The sequence below is a fragment of the Equus caballus genome, chromosome 2, assembly GCF_041296265.1.
Source record: "Equus caballus isolate H_3958 breed thoroughbred chromosome 2, TB-T2T, whole genome shotgun sequence".
Classification (NCBI taxonomy): Eukaryota; Metazoa; Chordata; class Mammalia; order Perissodactyla; family Equidae; genus Equus; species Equus caballus.
This window is the reverse complement of record NC_091685.1, coordinates 59288810-59307493: the sequence shown is the minus strand read 5'-3', so window position 1 is coordinate 59307493 and position 18684 is coordinate 59288810. Positions and strand designations below refer to the sequence as shown.

At 38.3% G+C, this 18684-nt stretch overlaps 1 protein-coding gene across 6 annotated transcripts in view; it reads right to left on the bottom strand.

Annotated features, from left to right (window-relative positions):
• Positions 1–893: 893 nt before the first annotated feature.
• Positions 894–18684, bottom strand: part of ADAM28 (ADAM metallopeptidase domain 28) — a 72814-nt gene continuing 55023 nt past the window's right edge. For 2 of the 6 annotated variants that reach the window (XM_023636172.2, XM_070256196.1), the window contains 6 exons: positions 6152–6260; positions 5155–5233; positions 4435–4500; positions 3878–3943; positions 2931–2993; positions 894–2379 (listed from right to left, as the gene is read on the bottom strand). In XM_023636172.2, coding sequence (XP_023491940.2) covers positions 2359–2379; positions 2931–2993; positions 3878–3943; positions 4435–4500; positions 5155–5233; positions 6152–6260 — 404 coding nt within the window. In that variant the 3' untranslated portion in view covers positions 894–2358. Of the gene's footprint in view, positions 2380–2930; positions 2994–3877; positions 3944–4434; positions 4501–5154; positions 5234–6151; positions 6261–14662; positions 15145–18684 lie in introns of those variants that run through there. The other 4 variants (XR_011434337.1, XR_011434344.1, XM_023636173.2 and 1 more) reach the window with 4 other exon arrangements.

Sequence of the window (18684 nt, the reverse complement as noted above, 5' to 3'; positions counted from 1 at the left end):
AGACCTGAGGTGGTTAATGCCTTATCAGTGGAATTCCCTTAAGTTTAGGAAGTAACAGGTCTGGTTTGGAAACAGGATTGTGAAATCAAAGTCTTTTCTTTAAACTAAATTGCTTTACAATTCAGCTCAACAGGACACTTTGTAGAACTTGGGTGCAAAGTCTTAGGTTAAGAGAATGGTTTTCCTGTCACTGTCCTCCAACTGTCTATCTCCATAAGGGACCTATCATACCTCTGCATCAGGAAACTAGTACCATTGTTTCAGAATCTACAGGAATGTTCAGGTTCCACTTCTTGAGAGCATATGTTTTATTTCTGGCTCGGGTCATATAGGTGGCTAGTTGAGGCTTCACAGGTTCATGATTTCCATTTTACCAGCATTTAAAAAAATGAGATAGGGACAGGAATTAAAACAAAACACAAAAACAGCAAATTCATAGATCCGTCACAAGTAAGATTATGGCTTTATGGGAAACAAGGATTTATTTCTGGGTTAGGGTAGGGTCTCCTGAAACCTCACACTGCAGAAAAGCTATACTTTTTAATGTGTTCTTGAGTAAACTCCCATATGGACAGAAAGGCTGTTATAATGCGACTGATCTGATAGGTGGAATCTGGGCTAGCTGGGGATTGAGCTCCCCTTCTGAGGCCAGAACAAGCTTATCTAGAAAACCACACTGCAAGGACAAATCAACTTCTTGTGGGCAAAGTCCCTCATGGAAAGGAAGGCTTACGAGGGCTAGGTCTGTGCTGGAAATGGGTAAAGCAGACCAAGTATTGAAAGTATACATAGCAGTAAGGATGGAGTGGAAAGCATGTGATATAATAGAAGCAACTACTTTATCAGATAGGATGATTTCTGTTGCAAATAAGAGAAAATCCAACTCGAAACAGTTTAAACAACAAGGAAATTTTATTCATCCTCCACAGGAAGTTCCAAAAAAGTGCGGGGTGGCTCCAGCAGTTATTAATCTACCAGTTCAATGACATCATTAAAAGGCCAGGGTTTATTCTTTTATGCCTTTCTGCTCCATCTCATTCAGAATATTAGCCCTGCCCTCATAATCACAACATGGCTGCAACAATACCAGATAGAATATCCGGATGCCAACATCCAGAAGGAGACAAGGATATCTTTCCTAGAAATTCCCCAGCATATTTCTTATCTTGGCTTATTGGCAAAAAAAATGGTGGATCCTGGGGCTGTACACTCACTTCCAAATCAACCATTGGTGGGAAAACAAGAGTATGATGACTGAGAGAGTGATAGAGATTTATCCACAAGATGGAGTCAGGATTGTCTCTTCTAAAACATGGAAAGGTGAACAAAATTGGGGTTCTGAAGGCAGGGAAAAAGGGAATTGTTTGGTAGACAACCAAGAATGTTTGTTCCCGCACCAGTCAACTAAGCTGGTGGTTGCTAAGGGCAATGTGATTCCACTGTTGACATACTGATTACTTTCAAAAAGCTGGAAATCTGGGTGTTTATGCAAGATCTCCCAATTTTTAAATATTGGCAATAAATTCAAAACATTTTAAAATTCTTTGTAGCCAAAATCATTCAGGCCAAGTAAAATAAATCTGCAGTCTAGATATGTCATGCAGGCCACCAGTTTCCAACCTCTGGTTTATGCTATTAATTTATTTAACTAAAACCTTCTCTAATTAGAAAATGAAGTTTACTTTAATCTTGCCATTAACTGAATTATACAAATTTCTATGAAAAAAATTTAATTAATAAACTTTATTCAATTGTATTAAACCTCAAATGACATAGCTAATAAGGATTACAGAAGGACATGTAGGAAAGAGATATATAAATCAGAGAATGTTTATATAATGTTCTTCTTAACAGAAGGTTCTAATTTGACAAGATAATGGTTAAAAGATTCAAGATGTTACTAGTCATCTAATGATGAATGCACAATTTTCTATCCCCTCCAGTTTCCTGTGATTCCTTGTTTTTTGTTTTCATTAGAGGATGAATTAATTTCTACCAAATGATAATATCAACGTGTTCAAAATATTAGTTAACATCACAGTAAAGAAAAGAGCGGAGGAATGACTAAGAAAGTAATCTAATTAGAGATCTCAGTTTCCCAGCTGTTTCTTTAGTCATCTTCCTTTCCATTAGCATAAAGAATAGAAATTTTAAATTCATACTAACATCCTCAAGAGTATATCTCTCTTGAAAAATTTTGCTTAATCTCTTCAAAGCATAACATGAATCAAGAAATGTTAACCTCCTTGGGTTTCAAGAACAAATAATAGTGAGAAAGTAAGTACATTTTTCTTCTAACCAGATTGTCCAGTCTTCCAAGTTGATTATTTACCCACCAATCCTTGCTTAGCTGTTGCTTCAGACTTTTGGGTTGGAGCCCTAAAAAAGACAAAACTCTTAAATTATCAATTTTTCCTAAAAAGTTAGATATTCTATAACTTTGAACTATTAAGAAATTTAAATCAATTCTCTGTAGTCACATTTTCTATTTTATAGATTATTTGATCTATCACAGTGAAGGAGTGGAAACATGAGAGGATACGGAAAGAAGGTGAGGAAAATACCACGCTGGGATTCAAATATCCGTCTGGCTAATTAGCTTGCTGTGGAAAGGCTAAGGGATCAAGAGAAGAGTCATGAGACACTGAGTGATTATTCTATGGGAAGTTTCCTCCACCTCACTAACTCTGGGGAATATTTCTGAGAAAATAAAGAATATTGGGATCATCATCACTTTTTACTAAGACCTTTCCATCTTCTTCCTCTTGCTTATTAGCCAAACTCAGAAGAAAGACATGTGTTAGCACCCATCCTGCCATCATACAGATACTGTTCTTAGGGAATATATTCTAGGAAGACATGTTCAGAACTTCTCTCCTTGATCCTAGGCGTGCTACCAGATTATCACAGTTGGGCTATAGATTTCTTACCTGAGGTGTAGACACTGGCTTATCCTTGAACAAGGGGGACGGAAGTACTTTTGTGTCTTTATACTATATTAGGGACAAAAATAATGATAGGTCATTAGAAACACTATTCACTTTCCATCTTAGCTACACTCATTTCTTTATTTAAATCATTCCTTATCTCCTTGCCACGCATTTAAATTCTATCTAACTCTCAGGGTTCAGTTCAAGTTCCAGCTACTTAGCAAATGAAACTTCCTCTTACTTTAACCACTCCATCCCCATTCATTTTCCTTTCACCACATTCTTCTCATCAGTGTCACCTGCTTTGGCACAAATAATAGGTGAGGAATTAAGTGTTCCATATGTATATGACTAGTTTTCCCACTAAAAATGTAAAAATTCTTGAAAAAAAGACCTTAAACTTTAGTTCTTTCTCATTTACTCACAACAGAGTACCAACTCTGAGGAGATACGCTCAGTAACTACTTGAGTGAATGAATTCTTCCTTTTACTTCATGAGCACCTGACTACTATTCCAGGTTTGCCTAGATGTGATCTGTTTTTCATACCCTACATGAAAATATGTAGAAAACTGTGACTAATATAGGCCTTATTGTATCTATAATAAGAAAGTAAAATATCATTTATAATAGAATTTTATAACCTCAAAAATAAGCATATAAAACCTATTCCTTGAAAGGGACAGTTTACCCCCTACTACAAAACTATTTATCATTTCTTAACAATTATATAACAGTAAAACAATTTTCTAATAATAAAAAATTAATACCCATACTAATTTATAGACAGTAAGTAGGCCTTTCTTCCTCAGATATCCCTATCTGTTCTGATATCTCAGCTTAGCCTAGGGAGCACCTATCCTGATAAAGAACCCACAGATTCAGAGACACTATTCGCATTGGGCACAAAAGATTGAAAAAAATCCCCAGTGACCATCTGATACTTACAAGTAAAGAGGAAGATGATATAGCTGTAGGAATTGGTGGTGGTGGAAAATCTGGTTTTGTAATTAGCTGGTAAGAAGGTAAAAAATTTTAATTCCAAATGGGGCCTTGAAAATAGGCGTGCTTAATGGAAAGGCTTAAATCATTTTCAGAAATGGAGAACTTATGATCCCACCTATGAGAACAGTCTAAACCTGTAACTTCAGTTGCTTTCATTTAGTGTACATGTACACTTCAGAAATAAGTCCAATGCCAACAGACGTGTGACAAAGATAGCACTCTATGAAGCAGATTGGGACTCTTCCTATGATGAGTTCTCAGCTTTTCAGACCGGGTAACTCAGGTTTAGGTGTTAAACTTAGGAGTATAATGGAGAGGCACACATCCTCACATTTTGTATTTTTAAAAAGTTTTCCAAAAGAGTCTATATTTAATATTCATATTCACACAGATTTCAACATTCTTCTGAAGCAATAACTGGGCTTTATGGGTTATGTCTTTCACTAGTATTTCCCAGAGGTTAGTTTGGAAATGATATTTAAGAGAAATTGCTAACTCACAAAAGAAGCTGGAGGATCATTGCCCTCTACTGGCAGGTCAGGTGCATGAAGTTTCATTTGACTCATCTAAAAAGAAAAGATAATATTTTAAAATGAAATTATCAGTTTCCTAAGTTCATCTTCCAAATAAGCAGGCCTTTCAAGACATGAGAGATCAGGACTAAGATGACACCAAGAGATCAGAGGGGAAATCACAGTGGCCCAGCTGCTACATTCCAGAGCTATTAGAGATGGATAAGTTTTCCATGAACATTATTACAAGCGTCATTATCATTAATCAGCTTCTGCTAAACTTTCTAAACTTGCAAGACACAATCAGGGTGTTCAGGATTATACATGTTACATATGTTGTCAAATAAATATACAGATTATTGTCTTTACTGGGACATTTGCAAAAAGGATAAAGAATCATCCTAGAGTAAGAGAGAGAAAGAGCCAGCTGGCATCTGCCCTCCTTGTTCTTTTTATTCTCTTTGCATTTTGTGAACCTCAGCAAAGCAGCTGCTGCATTTTAAGGGGACTCTTTTGCATTTAACAAAAGGCAAAGGAGAACTTTCTGAATGTGTAGTTACAGAGCCCACAATCCTTGCTACATACTAACTGGTGAGGCAGATTTGTAACACAGTGCTGAGTAGAAATGATAGCTGAGTGGCCAGGAAAAAAGAGCAAGAGAATCACAAACTGGGACCCACGGCAAACGTGGTACAGACTGTGTTTCACCTCTGGGGGCCGAAGAGCCTTCCTCGTCTGTGGTTTCCTCTTCTGTTTGCCTGGCCTGGTGCCCGCGGTAGACAGTGGCCTGTGTGTGAAAGCATATCATACAGATCGACTCAGCAGTTCCTTCACCATGAGTTAGCCAATTTCCTCTGCCCACTGTGTCATCTTGGTTATTGACTTGGTTTTCCTCTGCTCTTAGGACGCTCCTCGGGTTCCCTTGTCCTGTATTCTCTCATCACCACCACTGATTTTCTTCCTGATTCTCCACGGAGGCCCTGATTCCTAACAAGATGGTGTCGAGTCCAACTTTTATCTAATTACGTCATTTAATTAGCGATTCACTTTATTCATTCACTATTTATTAAAAGCCCACTATGAGTGAATAAATCAGTCTTTAAAAAATGCTAGAAAGATACTGTAGTGTCAGGACCATGTCTGAAAGACTGACCCATGTAGGTGCAAAGCAGGACTCCATCACTCACTTTGCAGGACTTTGAACATGTTTGTTAACCTCTCTGAGTTTGTGTTTCCACGTCTTTAAAAGTATGAAGTGCCCGACCTGGCGGCATTGTTGTAAAGGTTAGCATACAGCACCTTTTCATCTATACAATGGAAGTAACAGTTACTACCTCATGAAGTTCTTGTGAAGAGTAAATGAAATAACGTATGTAAAAGGACTTAGCCTGGGGCTTGTCGTAAAGATAGTGATCAATAATGTTAGACATCGTATTCTTATAATGAGTGTAAAAATCTTTAATAATGAAAGTTATGATTACTTGTTATTAATTATAACTGCAGTGATTAATGACAGAAAAAGATACACTTTGCTGTGAAGGATTTTCAGTAAAAGGATACCCAGCCTCTGGTCCAAGAAAAATGCATCTAGACTTATTTCTAAATATTTGAAGTAAATCAAAATGAAACTTAAGAATTTGATCAAATCCTTAAATTTAAAGTAAATTAAAGGCCAAAAAGTCCCCAAAGCCAGACAAAAGCCTACCTCTGGAGTTTCTTCTGCATTCCTCTGGTGCTTTGATGCCGGATTACTATACCAACCACCACAAATATGACAGCCACAGGGAACAACACCCCAACCACAATGGAGAAGTCTGCAACAAAGAGGAGATGAGAAATTCACAAATATACATCACACTAGTCCTTATTTCTTTATTTATTACTAATTCCATTTACCCTCTCCCCAAAGAACATGCATTCCCTGGAAAACCTTTCATAGCCAATAAAATAAAAATGTATTTTGGTCGTGATCATTGCAATATTACTTAGAGGAAAAAAAGGAGAAATCTATATAAAACATTTCATATAATTTAGGTAAAGCATCATACAACTGAGAATCCTTAGAAGGGTTGATGTTTGTAATAATAGGAAAATGAAGGGCTGGGAGATCAGAGATAATATGAAGTAAGGAAGATGGCAGAAAAGGAGTGGAACATTTTTAAAATTCAGCCTCAGAGTAAAACAGAGAAAAAGAAATTGAAGCCTTAAAATCATATTCCTGTCAGCAGCAAATAAGGAGCTGAGATGTGAATAAGAGAAATGATGGAGACGTTAGTGAGTGGCCTACTGATATTTGCTCTATATTGGAATTATTGTAGAAAGAAAAGTAATTATGTGGCCCTGTGAATTTGGAAATAGTTTGAACAAATTTCCTGGGTCTATATGGTGTTTTCTCTTTTACCTACTAATCTAAGTAATGAATATAACTTTGATCATTTCCTATCTCAAATACTCATTTCTCATATAATAATCTGAAACCCCAGACACCAGGAGGTACAAGTTTGAAGAGCCATGCAAACAGCTACTGCTCTCTTATTACAGAGATCAGCAAATCAATAATAAGGCTAGGGGCTGGCCCCGTGGTGGAGTGATTAAGTTCGTGCACTCTGCTGCAGGCGGCCCAGTGTTTCGTTGGTTCGAATCCTGGGCGCGGACATGGCACTGCTCATCGAACCAGGTTGAGGCAGCGTCCCACATGCCACAACTAGAAGGACCCACAACGAAGAATATACAACTATGTACTGGGGGGCTTTGGGGAGAAAAAGGAAAAAAATAAAATCTTAAAAAAATAAGATTAATTTTTCATAAATGCAAGAAAAGTTCACAAGTGCACATACATGCAGACAGAGGTAGATACAGCAGAAGCAGAATTCTAGGTAAGATAATAACAGCTCAAATATCTAATACTCCTCACCCTCCATAAAAATTCCTATCCAAAAAGTCAAAGGAAATGAAGTCTGAGGCATTTCTGTTAGATATAGTATAGAATGTTTTCAGAATGAAAACAATGTACTTGCACTAACGTCAGAATTGTAACGACTTTCAGAAGAGCATCATGGTACCTGGGGGAATAAAGAGGAACTTGGCAGTACTTCACAAACACCCCTCATCTGAAGGGATGTGACCTAGAGGTGAAGCTGGGGTATAAGACAGATGGAGAGCATTATAACAGGAAGCAGGTTTGCAGCTGAAGGTGGAAATAAGCGAAGAGAAAGTACAGCCTCTTTTGTTTCTGGTAATTGTGGTTGAGGAAATTGAAACCAAGTCTTCCACTAAAAACAACTAAAATTTTTACTGAAAAAAACCCCAACTTTCTACAAGCATGGAAATACTAAAAAAAAAAATAGGAGAAAATTACTTTGGAGAGATTAGTGAGAGGGCAGGAACCTAGAAAGAAAGGAAAATGATTCCAGATGAAAGTTCAGAAATACAGAAAGGTATAAAAAGTAAATAAACCAAGAGTGAACCCTAATGTAAACTATGAACTTAGGGGGAAAAATCATGTGTCCATGTAGGTTCATCAGTTGTAACAAATGTACCATTCTGGTGGAGGATGTTGATTGTGAGGGAGGCTGCGTATGTGGGGGTCAGGGGTACATGGGAAATCTCTATACTCTTTTCTCAATTTTGCTGTGAACCTAAAACTGATCTACAAAGTAAAGTCTATAAAAAAAAACTAAAGTAATAATTTTTATGATGGCCGCTAAAAGAATATAAAATAAATACATAGTCTCCAAATTAATAAAAAGAAAAATGGATTGATTAAAATCCTCAATAAGTCCCTAAGAAAACAAGAAAGAAGAGAAAAAAGATCATAGAACAGGCAGGAGAAGTAAAAACCATAAAGATCATGAGACTAAAATGTTTTAAAAATGTGTATGCTTTTTTTTAATTAAGGTTATGAAAGTTAACATCCTTGTGAAATTACAGTTGTACATGAGTATTAGTCTTGTTGTAGGCACACCACTTCACCCCTAGTGCCGTCTCCCCACCCCATTTCCCCTGGCAACTACCGATCAGTTCTCTTTGTCCATATGCTAACTACCACCTATGAGTGGAGTCATACAGAGTTCGTCTTTCTCTGCCTGGCTTATTTCACTCAACATAATACCCTCAAGGTCTATCCATGTTGTTGTGAATGGGACAACTTTGTCCTTTTTATGGCTGAGTAGTATTCCATTGTATATATATACACCACATCTTCTTTATCCAATCATCAGTTGCTGGGCACTTAGGTGGGTTCCATGACTTGGCTATTGTGAATATTGCTGCAATGAAGATAGGGGTGCATGGAACTATTGGAATTGCTGATTTCAGGTTCTTGGGATAGATATCCAGTAGTGGGATGGCTGGGTCATAAGGTATTTCTATTCTTAACTTTTTGAGGAATCTCCATACTGTTTTCCATAGTGGCTGCACCAGTTTTCATTCCCACCAAACAGTGTATGAGTGTTCCCTTTTCTCCACAGCCTCTCCAACATTTGTCACTCTTGGTTTTGGATATTTTTGCCATTCTAACATGTGTAAGGTGATATCTTAGTGTAGTTTTGATTTGCATTTCCCTGATGATTAGTAATGATGAGCATCTTTTCAGGTGTCTGTTGGCCATCCGTATATCTTCTTTGGAGAAATGTCAGTTCATGTCCCCTGCCCATTTTGTAATTGGGTTGTTTGATTTTTTATTGTTGAGTTGTTTGAGTTCTTTGTAAATTATGGAGATTAACCCTTTGTTGGATAAATAACTTGTGAATATTTTTTCTAAATTAGTAGGCTGTTTTTAGTTTCAATCCTGTTTTCCCTTGCCTTGAAGAAGCTCTTTAGTCTGATGAAGTCCCATTTGTTTATTCTTTCTATTGTTTCCCTCATGTGAGGGGTTATGGTGTCCGAAAAGATTCATTTGAAGCTGATGTTAAAGAGCGTACTGCCGATATTCTCTTCTAGAAGACTTATTGTTTCAGGCCTAATCTTTAGGTCTTCGATCCATTTTGAGTTTATTTTAGTAAATGGTGAAAAAGAATGGTTGCTTTTCATTCTTTTACATGTGGCTGTCCAGTCTTCCCAGCACCATTTGTTGAAGAGACTTTCTTTCCTCCATTGTAGGCCTTCAGCTCCTTTGTCAAAGATTAGCTGTCCACAGATGTGTGGTTTTATTTCTGGGCTTTCAATTCTGTTCCATTGATCTGTGCATCTGTTTTTGTACCAGTACCATGCTGTTTTGATTACTGTAGCTTTGTAGTATGTTTTGAAGTCAGGGATTGTGATGCCTCCAGCTTTGTTCTTCTTTCTCAGGATTGCTTTAGCAATTCGGGGTCTTTTGTTGCCCCATGTGAAGTTTAGGATTCTTTGTTCGATTTCTGTAAAGAATGACATTGGAATTCTGATTGGGATAGTGCTGAATCTGTAGATTGCTTTAGGCAGTATGGACATTTTAACTATGTTTATTCTTCCAATCCACGTGCATGGAATGTCTTTCCATCTCTTTATGTTGTTGTCGATTTCTTTCAAGAAGGTCTTGTAGTTTTCGTTGTATAGATCTTTCCCTTCCTTGGTTAAATTTATCCCAAGGTATTTTATTCTTTTTGTTGTGATCGTGAGTGGGATTGAGTTCTTGAGATGTTTTTCTGTTAGTTCATTGTTAGCATATAGAAATGCTACTGATTTATGTATGTTGATTTTATACCCTGGAACTTTGCTGTAGTTGTTGATTGTTTCTAATAGTTTTTCTATGGATTCTTTCGGGTTTTCTATATATAAGATCATGTCATCTGCAAACAGCGAGAGTTTTACTTCTTCGTTGCCTATTTGAATTCCTTTTATTTCTTTTTCCTGCTGAATTGCTCTGGCCAACACCTCCAGTACTATGTTGAATAAGACTGGTGAAAGTGGGCACCCTTGTCTTGTTCCTGTTCTGAGAGGGACGGGTTTCAGTTTTTGTCCGTTGAGTATGATGTTGGCTGTGGGTTTGTCATATATGGCCTTTATTATGTTGAGGTACTTTCCTTCTATACCTATTTTATTGAGGGTTTTATCATAAATGGATGTTGGATCTTGTCGAATGCTTTCTCTGCATCTGTTGAGATGATCATGTGGTTTTTGTTTCTCATTTTGTTAATGTAGTGAATCACGTTGATTGACTTGTGGATGTTGAACCATCCCTGTGTCCCTGGTATAAATCCCACTTGATCACCCTGTATAATCTTTTTGATATATTGCTGTATTCGGTTTGCCAAAATTTTGTTGAGGATTTTTGCATCTATATTCATCAGTGATATTGGCCTGTAGTTTTCCTTCTTTGTGTTGTCCTTGTCAGGTTTGGGGATCAGGGTGATGTTGCCTTCATAGAATGTATTAGGGAGTGCTCCATCTTCCTCTATTTTCTGGAATAGTTTGAGAAGGATAGGTATTAAATCTTCTTTGAATGTTTGGTAGAATTCTCCAGAGAAGCCGTCTGATCCTGGACTCTTATTTTTGGGGAGGTTTTTGATTACTGTTTCTATTTCTTTACTTGTGATTGGTCTATTCAGATTCTCTATTTCTTCCTGATTCAGTTTGGGGAGGTTGTATGAGTCTAGGAATTTATCCATTTCTTCTAGGTTGTTCAATTTGTTGGCATATAGTTTTTCATAGTATTCTCTTATGATCCTTTGTATTTCTTCAGTATCTGTTGTAATTTCTCCTCTCTCATTTCTAATTTTATTTATTTGTGACTTCTCTCTTTTTTTCTTAGTGAGTCTGGCTAAGGGTTTGTCGATTTTGTTAATTCTTTTGAAGAACCAACTCCTTGTTTCATTGATCCTTTCTACTGTCTTTTTTGTTTCAATATCATTTATTTCTGCTCTAATTCTTATTATTTCCCTCCTTCTACTGACTTTGGGCTTTGTTTGTTCTTCTTTGTCTAATTCTGTTAGGTGTCATTTGAGGTTGTTTATGTAAGATTTTTCTTGCTTATTGAGGTGAGCCTGAATTGCAATGAATTTCCCTGTTAGGACTGCCTTTGCTGCGTCCCAAATCATTTGGTACAGTGTGTTTTCATTTTCATTTGTCTCCTGATAATATTTGATTTCTTCTTTAATTTCTTCAATAATCTATTGTTTGTTCAGTAGCATGTTGTTTAGTCTCCACATTTTTGGCCCTTTCCCAGCTTTATTTTTGTAGTTGATTTCTAGTTTCATAGCATTGTGATCAGAGAAGATGCTTGATATTATTTCAACCCTCTTGAACTTATTGATGCTTGCTTTGTTTCCCAAGATATGGTCTATCCTTGAGAATGTTTCATGCGCGCTTGAGAAGAATGTGTAACCTGCTGTTTTTGGATGAAGTGTCCTATATATATCTGTTAGGTCCATCTGATCTAATTTTTCATTTAATTCTGTAATTTCCTTGTTGATTTTCTGTCTGTATGATCTGTCCATTGGTGTTAATGGGGTGTTGAGGTCCCCTACTATTATTGTATTGCTGTTGATGTCTCCTTTTAGTTTTGTTAATAGTTTCTTTATGAATTTTGGTGCTCCTGTGTTAGGTGCGTATACATTTATAAGTGTTCTGTCATCTTGGTGGAGCGTCCCTTTTATCATTATATACTTAGCCTCTTTGTCTTTCTTTATCTGTTTTGCTTTGAACTCTACTTTGTCTGATATAAGTATGGCAACACCTGCTTTCTTTTGTTCATTATTAGCTTGGAGTATTGTCTTCCACCCCTTCACTTTGAGTCTGTGTTTGTCTTTGGGGCTGAGGTGTGTTTCCTGAAGGCAGCATATTGTTGGATCTTGTTCTTTGATCCATCCTGCCACTCTGTGCCTTTTGATTGGAGAGTTCAATCCATTCACGTTTAGAGTGATTATTGAAACGTGGGGGCCTACTGTTGCCATTTTATCACTTGTTTTCTGGTTCTTTTCCATTTTGTCCTGATGGAGAGCTGTTACTTTGTGTTATTGTCCTTCTGCTTATCTCCTTTGTTCTGCATTTAGTAGCCCCTTTCCTTTTTTTGATTTTTCAGGAATGAGGTTCTTCCCGAGCATTTCTTGAAGAGGAGGTTTTGTGGTGATGAACTCCCTTAACTTTTGTTTATCTGGGAAAGTTCTTATTTCTCCATCGTATTTGAAGGATATTTTCTCTGGGTAGAGTATTCTTGGCTGCAGGTTTTTGTCCTTCAGAGTTTTGAATATTTCATCCCAATCTCTTCTAGCCTGTAAGGTCTCTCCTGAGAAATCTGCTGATAGCCTTATGGGATTTCCTTTGTAAGTTATTTTCTTCTGCCTGGCTGCCCTTAGTATTTTCTCTTTGTCGTTGACTTTTGCTAGTTTCACTACTACATGCCTTGGGGTTGGTCTTCTTGTGTTAATAAAGTTTGGAGATCTAATGGCTTCTGTCACATGAAGTTCCATCTCTCTTCCCAAGTTTGGAAAGTTCTCAGCTATTATTTCTTTGAACAGGCCTTCTGCCCCCTTCTCCTTCTCTTCTCCCTCTGGTATACCTGTAATCCTTATGTTGCATCTCCTAATTAAGTTGGATAATTCTTGGAGAGTTTCTTCATTTCTTTTTAGTCTTAGTTCTCTCTCCTCCTCTGTCTGCAGCATTTCTATATTCCTATCCTCCAAATTGCTAATTCTGTCCTCCATATTATCGACCCTACTGTTCAGAGAGTCCAGATTTTTCTTAATCTCCTCCATTGTGTTCTTCATCTCCAGTATTTCTAATTGCTTCTTCTTTATAGTGTCAAGCTCTTTTGTGACATAGCTCCTGAACTCATTGAGTTGTCTATCTGAATTCTCTTTTAACTCGTTGAGTTTTTTAATAATGGCAGTTTTGAAATCATTGTCATTTAGGTTATAGATTTCATTGTCTTTGAGGTTGTTTTCTGAGTGCTTATCATTTTCCTTCTGTTCTGGAGATTTAATATATTTTTTCATACTGCTTGATGGCGTGGATTTGTGCCTCCGCATAGAGATAGAGTTTAGTCGCTGCTTCCACTTGTTGTGACTGGTGTGTGTGTGGGGGGGGCAGCTGTTTAGACTGCACCAACCAGGAACCCTGTCAGCTGTTACTTACTGGACCTGGACCCCTCCTCATAGTCACAGTGGTCCTGTGGGGTCCCTCATTGGTTGTGGAGGCAATCTCAAGGGGGCCTCAGGTTGCTGGTGCCTACTGTTGCAGCCCACTTAGACATGCTCCCTCCTTGTGGTCTGCAGTGGTGTTGTGGACTTTCCCAGCAGCCAGGAGCAGGATCACCTATAATCGCCGCTTTGTCCCTAACAGAGCCCACAAGATCACACTTGTCCACTATAGGTCCCAGCAGAGCTATGGGTATCTTCTGCAGTCTGTCGTTAGCTCACCTAGCTGTGCTGCTTTTGCCCCAGGGCCTTCCCGCCTTGCGGTTGCCAGTTGGGACCTCTCCACTAGTGCAGTGCAGAGGCTTTCGCTGAGGCTGCTGTAGGAACCTGGAGTTCCCCTCTGGGCTACGTAGCCATTTCACCGGAGCTCCACTCTGCCCCACTCCACTCTCACAGGTTCTCTGGGAGCCCCTTGCCTCGTCTGGGACATGGCCAGAGTCCGTGGGCCTGGTGGTGGCTTGTAAGCTGCTGCCTTGTGGGGAATTCTGCTCTAGGGAGCTTCCTGGTGCTCCAAATGCTGGACGGGGCCTCCCTGCCAATGGCGAGCAGAGGCCCTCCCTCCTGAGGGGGTGCGGGACCCTGGAGCATCCCCCCAGGTGGCAGAGCCAGGTGTTGGAGCTCCACCCAGTCCCCAAGCACGTCCACAGGAAGTCCGGGCACCCCCTGCGCCAGAGACCGTGGACACAGCAGCAGCTGGTGGTCTGGTGCAGTGCCAGGGAATCTGCCCGCCGGGAGCTTCCTTTTGCTCTGGATTCTGGGCAGGGCCTCCCAGCTAATGGCGAGCAGAGGCTTTCCCTGCCGGGGGGTTGTGGGACCCTGGAGCCTCCCCCCAGGCTGCAGAGCAGGGCACTGGAGCTCCAACCCTGTCCCCAAGCACGTCTATGGGAAGTCCGGGCACCCCCTGTGCCGGAGACCATGAGCCCAGTGGCAGCTTGCGGTCTGGTGCCATGCCGGGCCCTCCAGGAGCTTCTCTTTGTTCTGGCTTCTGGGCAGGGCCTCCCTGCTAATGGCAAGCAGAGGCCTTCCCTACTGGTGGGTGCAGGACCCTGGGGAACTCCCCCTGGGCTTAGGTGTGATCACGGGGACTTGGGTAGGGCTGTTGTCACCTGTTTCCACCGTCGCTCCACTGGTGAGTGCACACTCCTACCCTTGGTATGTGGCGATGCTATGGGGGAGTCCGCTGGAAGAGAGCCTCCTGCAGGAACTAGGCTGGCCGGGGGTCGGGGGTCAGGAGTCGGAGAGTTTTCACCTATTTCCACCTCCTCCCAGGGGGAAGTCCATCCACCTTCCGATGTATAGTAATACTAGACTCTTAGGCGTCTTGAGATGCTATCTGGATATCCTTAGGTTGGCTCCCGCCTGGCCAGCTGAGAAGCTCTGCTGCTCCCAAAGGTGGCTTTTTTCCTCTCTGGCCAGAGTTACTGCCTCTTCTGCTTTCGTCAGGACTGTCCCTTGTCGTGGGGGTTCTTTTTATCCAGTTTGCAGTTTTCAATCCAGGGTGATTCTTCCTAAAATTGTCGTAACCTGGTTGTGTTTGTGGGAGGAGGCGAGTTCAACGTCTGCTCACAGCACCATCTTGACGAGAACTCTGCAAAAAGGAGTATGCTTTTTAAAAATAAGAGACAGATATAAAACATGAGGATTCAGAAAGAATGGAAGTAAAAGGACATAAAAATGTTATGCCAGCGCAAAAGAGACCAAAAGAAAGATGGAACAGCTCTATTAGTCTCCAGGAACTATAGACTTTAAAAGGCAAGAAGACTAGAGATACACAGAAGTATTTCATAATGATGAAAGTGTTAATCTACTGTGATGACATATTAATTCTAAACTTTTACATAGATAGTAGCATGACCTCGAAATATATATAAGCACTGATAGAATCAGAAATCACAGCTAATTCACAATTATAGTGGGGGATTTTAACACTCCTGGCTCAATAATTGGTAGAACAAACAAGTTATCAGTAGGGATTAATATATGTACACACAACTAACAAATGTGGTATGAAAAACATGTACATTTTTTTGTTTGCACATTGCACATAACTTCAGAATACATATTTCTGTATGCATAACAGAATACTTACAAATATGGGCATATGCTGAGCCATAAAGCAAGTCTCAACAAATTTCAACATATCCTCAACACAGTAGGTTCTCTGATCCCTGTGTAATTATTCTAAGCACTACTTTAACAATAGCTAGAAAATCTGCATGTGCATGTATTTAGAGAAATACATGTCTAGACATTTCAAGGGTCTAAGAAGAAAGCAAATGGAAAATAGAGAATAATTTTAACCAAATGCTAATGAAAATGTCATTTACCATGTGGGCTACAATCAAAGGAATTCTTAGAGGAAAATTTATAGATTTGTAATCTGAAGAGGATGTATTTAAAAAGAAGCCTGAAAATTAATGAGCCAAGCATCCATTTCAAGATATTTTTTAAAAGATGAAAAAAATTTAAGGAAAGGGAATGGAATAGTATAAAGCAGAAATTAAAATAGCAAACAAACGTGAAAAAAGAAAAAGCATAAAAAATGATACAAATTTTAAAATTCTGTTCAGATGATATTAAAAAAAGAGAAAACACAATCCCATAGATTCCATTGATATTAAAAAGTTAAGTATTATTAATAATTTTAAACTCAAAATTTTAAATTTAGATGAAGTAGGAAAATGTCTAGAAAAACAGAACATATTAAAACTTACATAAGAAGAAATAAAAAATCTGAAGGGTCTTATAACTTCTAAAGAAATTGAATCGCTAATTTAGAATAGTCCTCAGAACTCTAGGTTTACATGGCTTACTGACGAGTTCTACCAGATATTTAGGGAAGGACCTTCCATTCTTATACAAAGTCTTCCAGAGAATATAAATAAGTGAACACTCCCCATTTCATTTTATATGACTAGCATAACTCTGATACCCAAAATAAGCAAGTAAAGTATGAGAAAATTACAGGCCAATATCACTCATGAAGATAAAATAATAGCAGACATCATCCATCAATTATGTAAGATGCTATTTCCATGTTGAGTTTATCAAACGAATGCAGAGTTAGATAAACGTTCAAATATCAATCAATTTATTTTGCAATACCAACAGAGTAAAGTAAAGGGGCAAAACATTTGAATCAATAAATAAAGAGAAAGCATTTGATAAAATTCTCAGCAAACTAGGAATAGAATTGAACTTCCTTAATCCTATGAAGAGGATCTAAATATGTACACAATACCTTCAGATAACAAGGCAAAACTCAAAGCCTTTCCTTTGAGATTGGGAAAGAAACAAAGAGGTGGTTATCACTATTTCTATTCTGCATAGTACAGGAGGTACCACTCAGTGAAGGAAAACAAGTACAGGAAATTAAAATTGTAAAGAAGATTAGAGAGGAAGAAAAAAATTTTTCACTTTTCTGAAACAACATGATTGAATATGTAGAAAATCTAAAAGAATCTACAGATAAATTACTAGAATTACTAAGATAGGTTGCCAGAGGTATTTAATACAAAAATAAATACACAAAAATTTGGGGCTGGCCCCATGGCCGAGTGGTTAAGTTCACGAGCTGCACTTCGGTGGCTCAGGGTTTTGCCAGTTTGAATCCTGGGCACGGACATGGCACCACTCATCAAGCCATGCTGAGGCGGTGTCCCACATGCCACAACTAGAAGGACCCACAACTAAAAATACACAACTATGTACCAGGGGGCTTTGGGAGAAAAAGGAAAAATAAAATCTTAAAAAAAATAAATAAAATAAATAAATACACAAAAATTAGTTGAATTTCTATATTGTATTAATAATTGAAAAATGCTTTTATCAAAAGATGAAAATTCATTCCCCCAAGTAGTTCTATAGATGTGGTATACACTAAATGAAAATCCCAGTGGGAATTGTGTGTGTAACTTGAGAACCTGATTGTAAAACATATATGAAAGTACAAATAGCCAATAGCCAAGACATTCTTTCTTTCTTTTTTTTTTTGCTGAGGAAGATTTGCTCTGAGCTAACATCTCTACCAGTCTTCCTCTATTTTGTATGTGGGTCGCCACCATAGCATGGCTTGATGAGTGGTGTAGGTCTGCACCTGGGGTCTGGGCCTGCGAACCCGAGACACCAAAGTGGAGCACGCCAAATTTTGACCACTAGGCCATGGGGCCAGCACCACCTCACCCCCCAAGACATTCTTAAAGAACAAAGATAAAGGACCACTTAAAAGATATCAAAATTATCTTAAAGATACAATAATAAAAGAGTGTTATACTGGCACACAAATAGGACCACCAGAAAAGAATAGATATCCCAGAAAGACACACATCTATGTACACGTGCTTTATTAGAGAGGTGGCCCTATAGAGCATTAATGAAAGATGACCTATTATGTGATTGATGCAGTGACAACTGGGCATCCATTCAAGATAAAAATGAAATTGAATACATGCATCATACACAAACAATTCCAGATAGATTATAGAGTTAAATTTGAAAAGGCAATACAATAATCTTTTTTAGAATGTAATATATGGATATATATTCATATCTCCAGGATAGGGAAAATTTTCTTAAAAAGGACACACAAAGAAAAAAACCTAACCATCAATGAAGTAATTAACAGATTGACTACATTACAATTAAAAACTTCTGTTAATCACATGACACCACTAAGAGTGAGAAAACACAGAATGAGGGAAGTTATTTACAACATGTATAACTGAAAAATAGATTATATCAAGAATACATTAAAACTTACACAAGCTAATAAAGCAGCCAGAGGAGACAACCCAAAAGAAAAATGAACCAAGAGGTTTGAAGAAATACTTCACAAAAGAGGAAATACAAATACCCGGAAAATAAGAAAAGTTCCTTTTTTTCTTATTGTTAGTTATATAGAAAGAAAATTATAACTATAGAAAGCAAATTAAAACCCCGATATGCTGTTACTACTAACCCACCAGAATGGCTAAAATTTAATAATTCTGCTGATGCCAAATGGCTTAAAGGCTGTAGAACAATAGGAACTTTTATTCTCTGCTGCTAGGAGTGTGAATTTGTGCAACCATGTGGACACAGTTTGATGAGATCTAGTGAAGTTAAATAGATTTGAATGACAGCATTTATA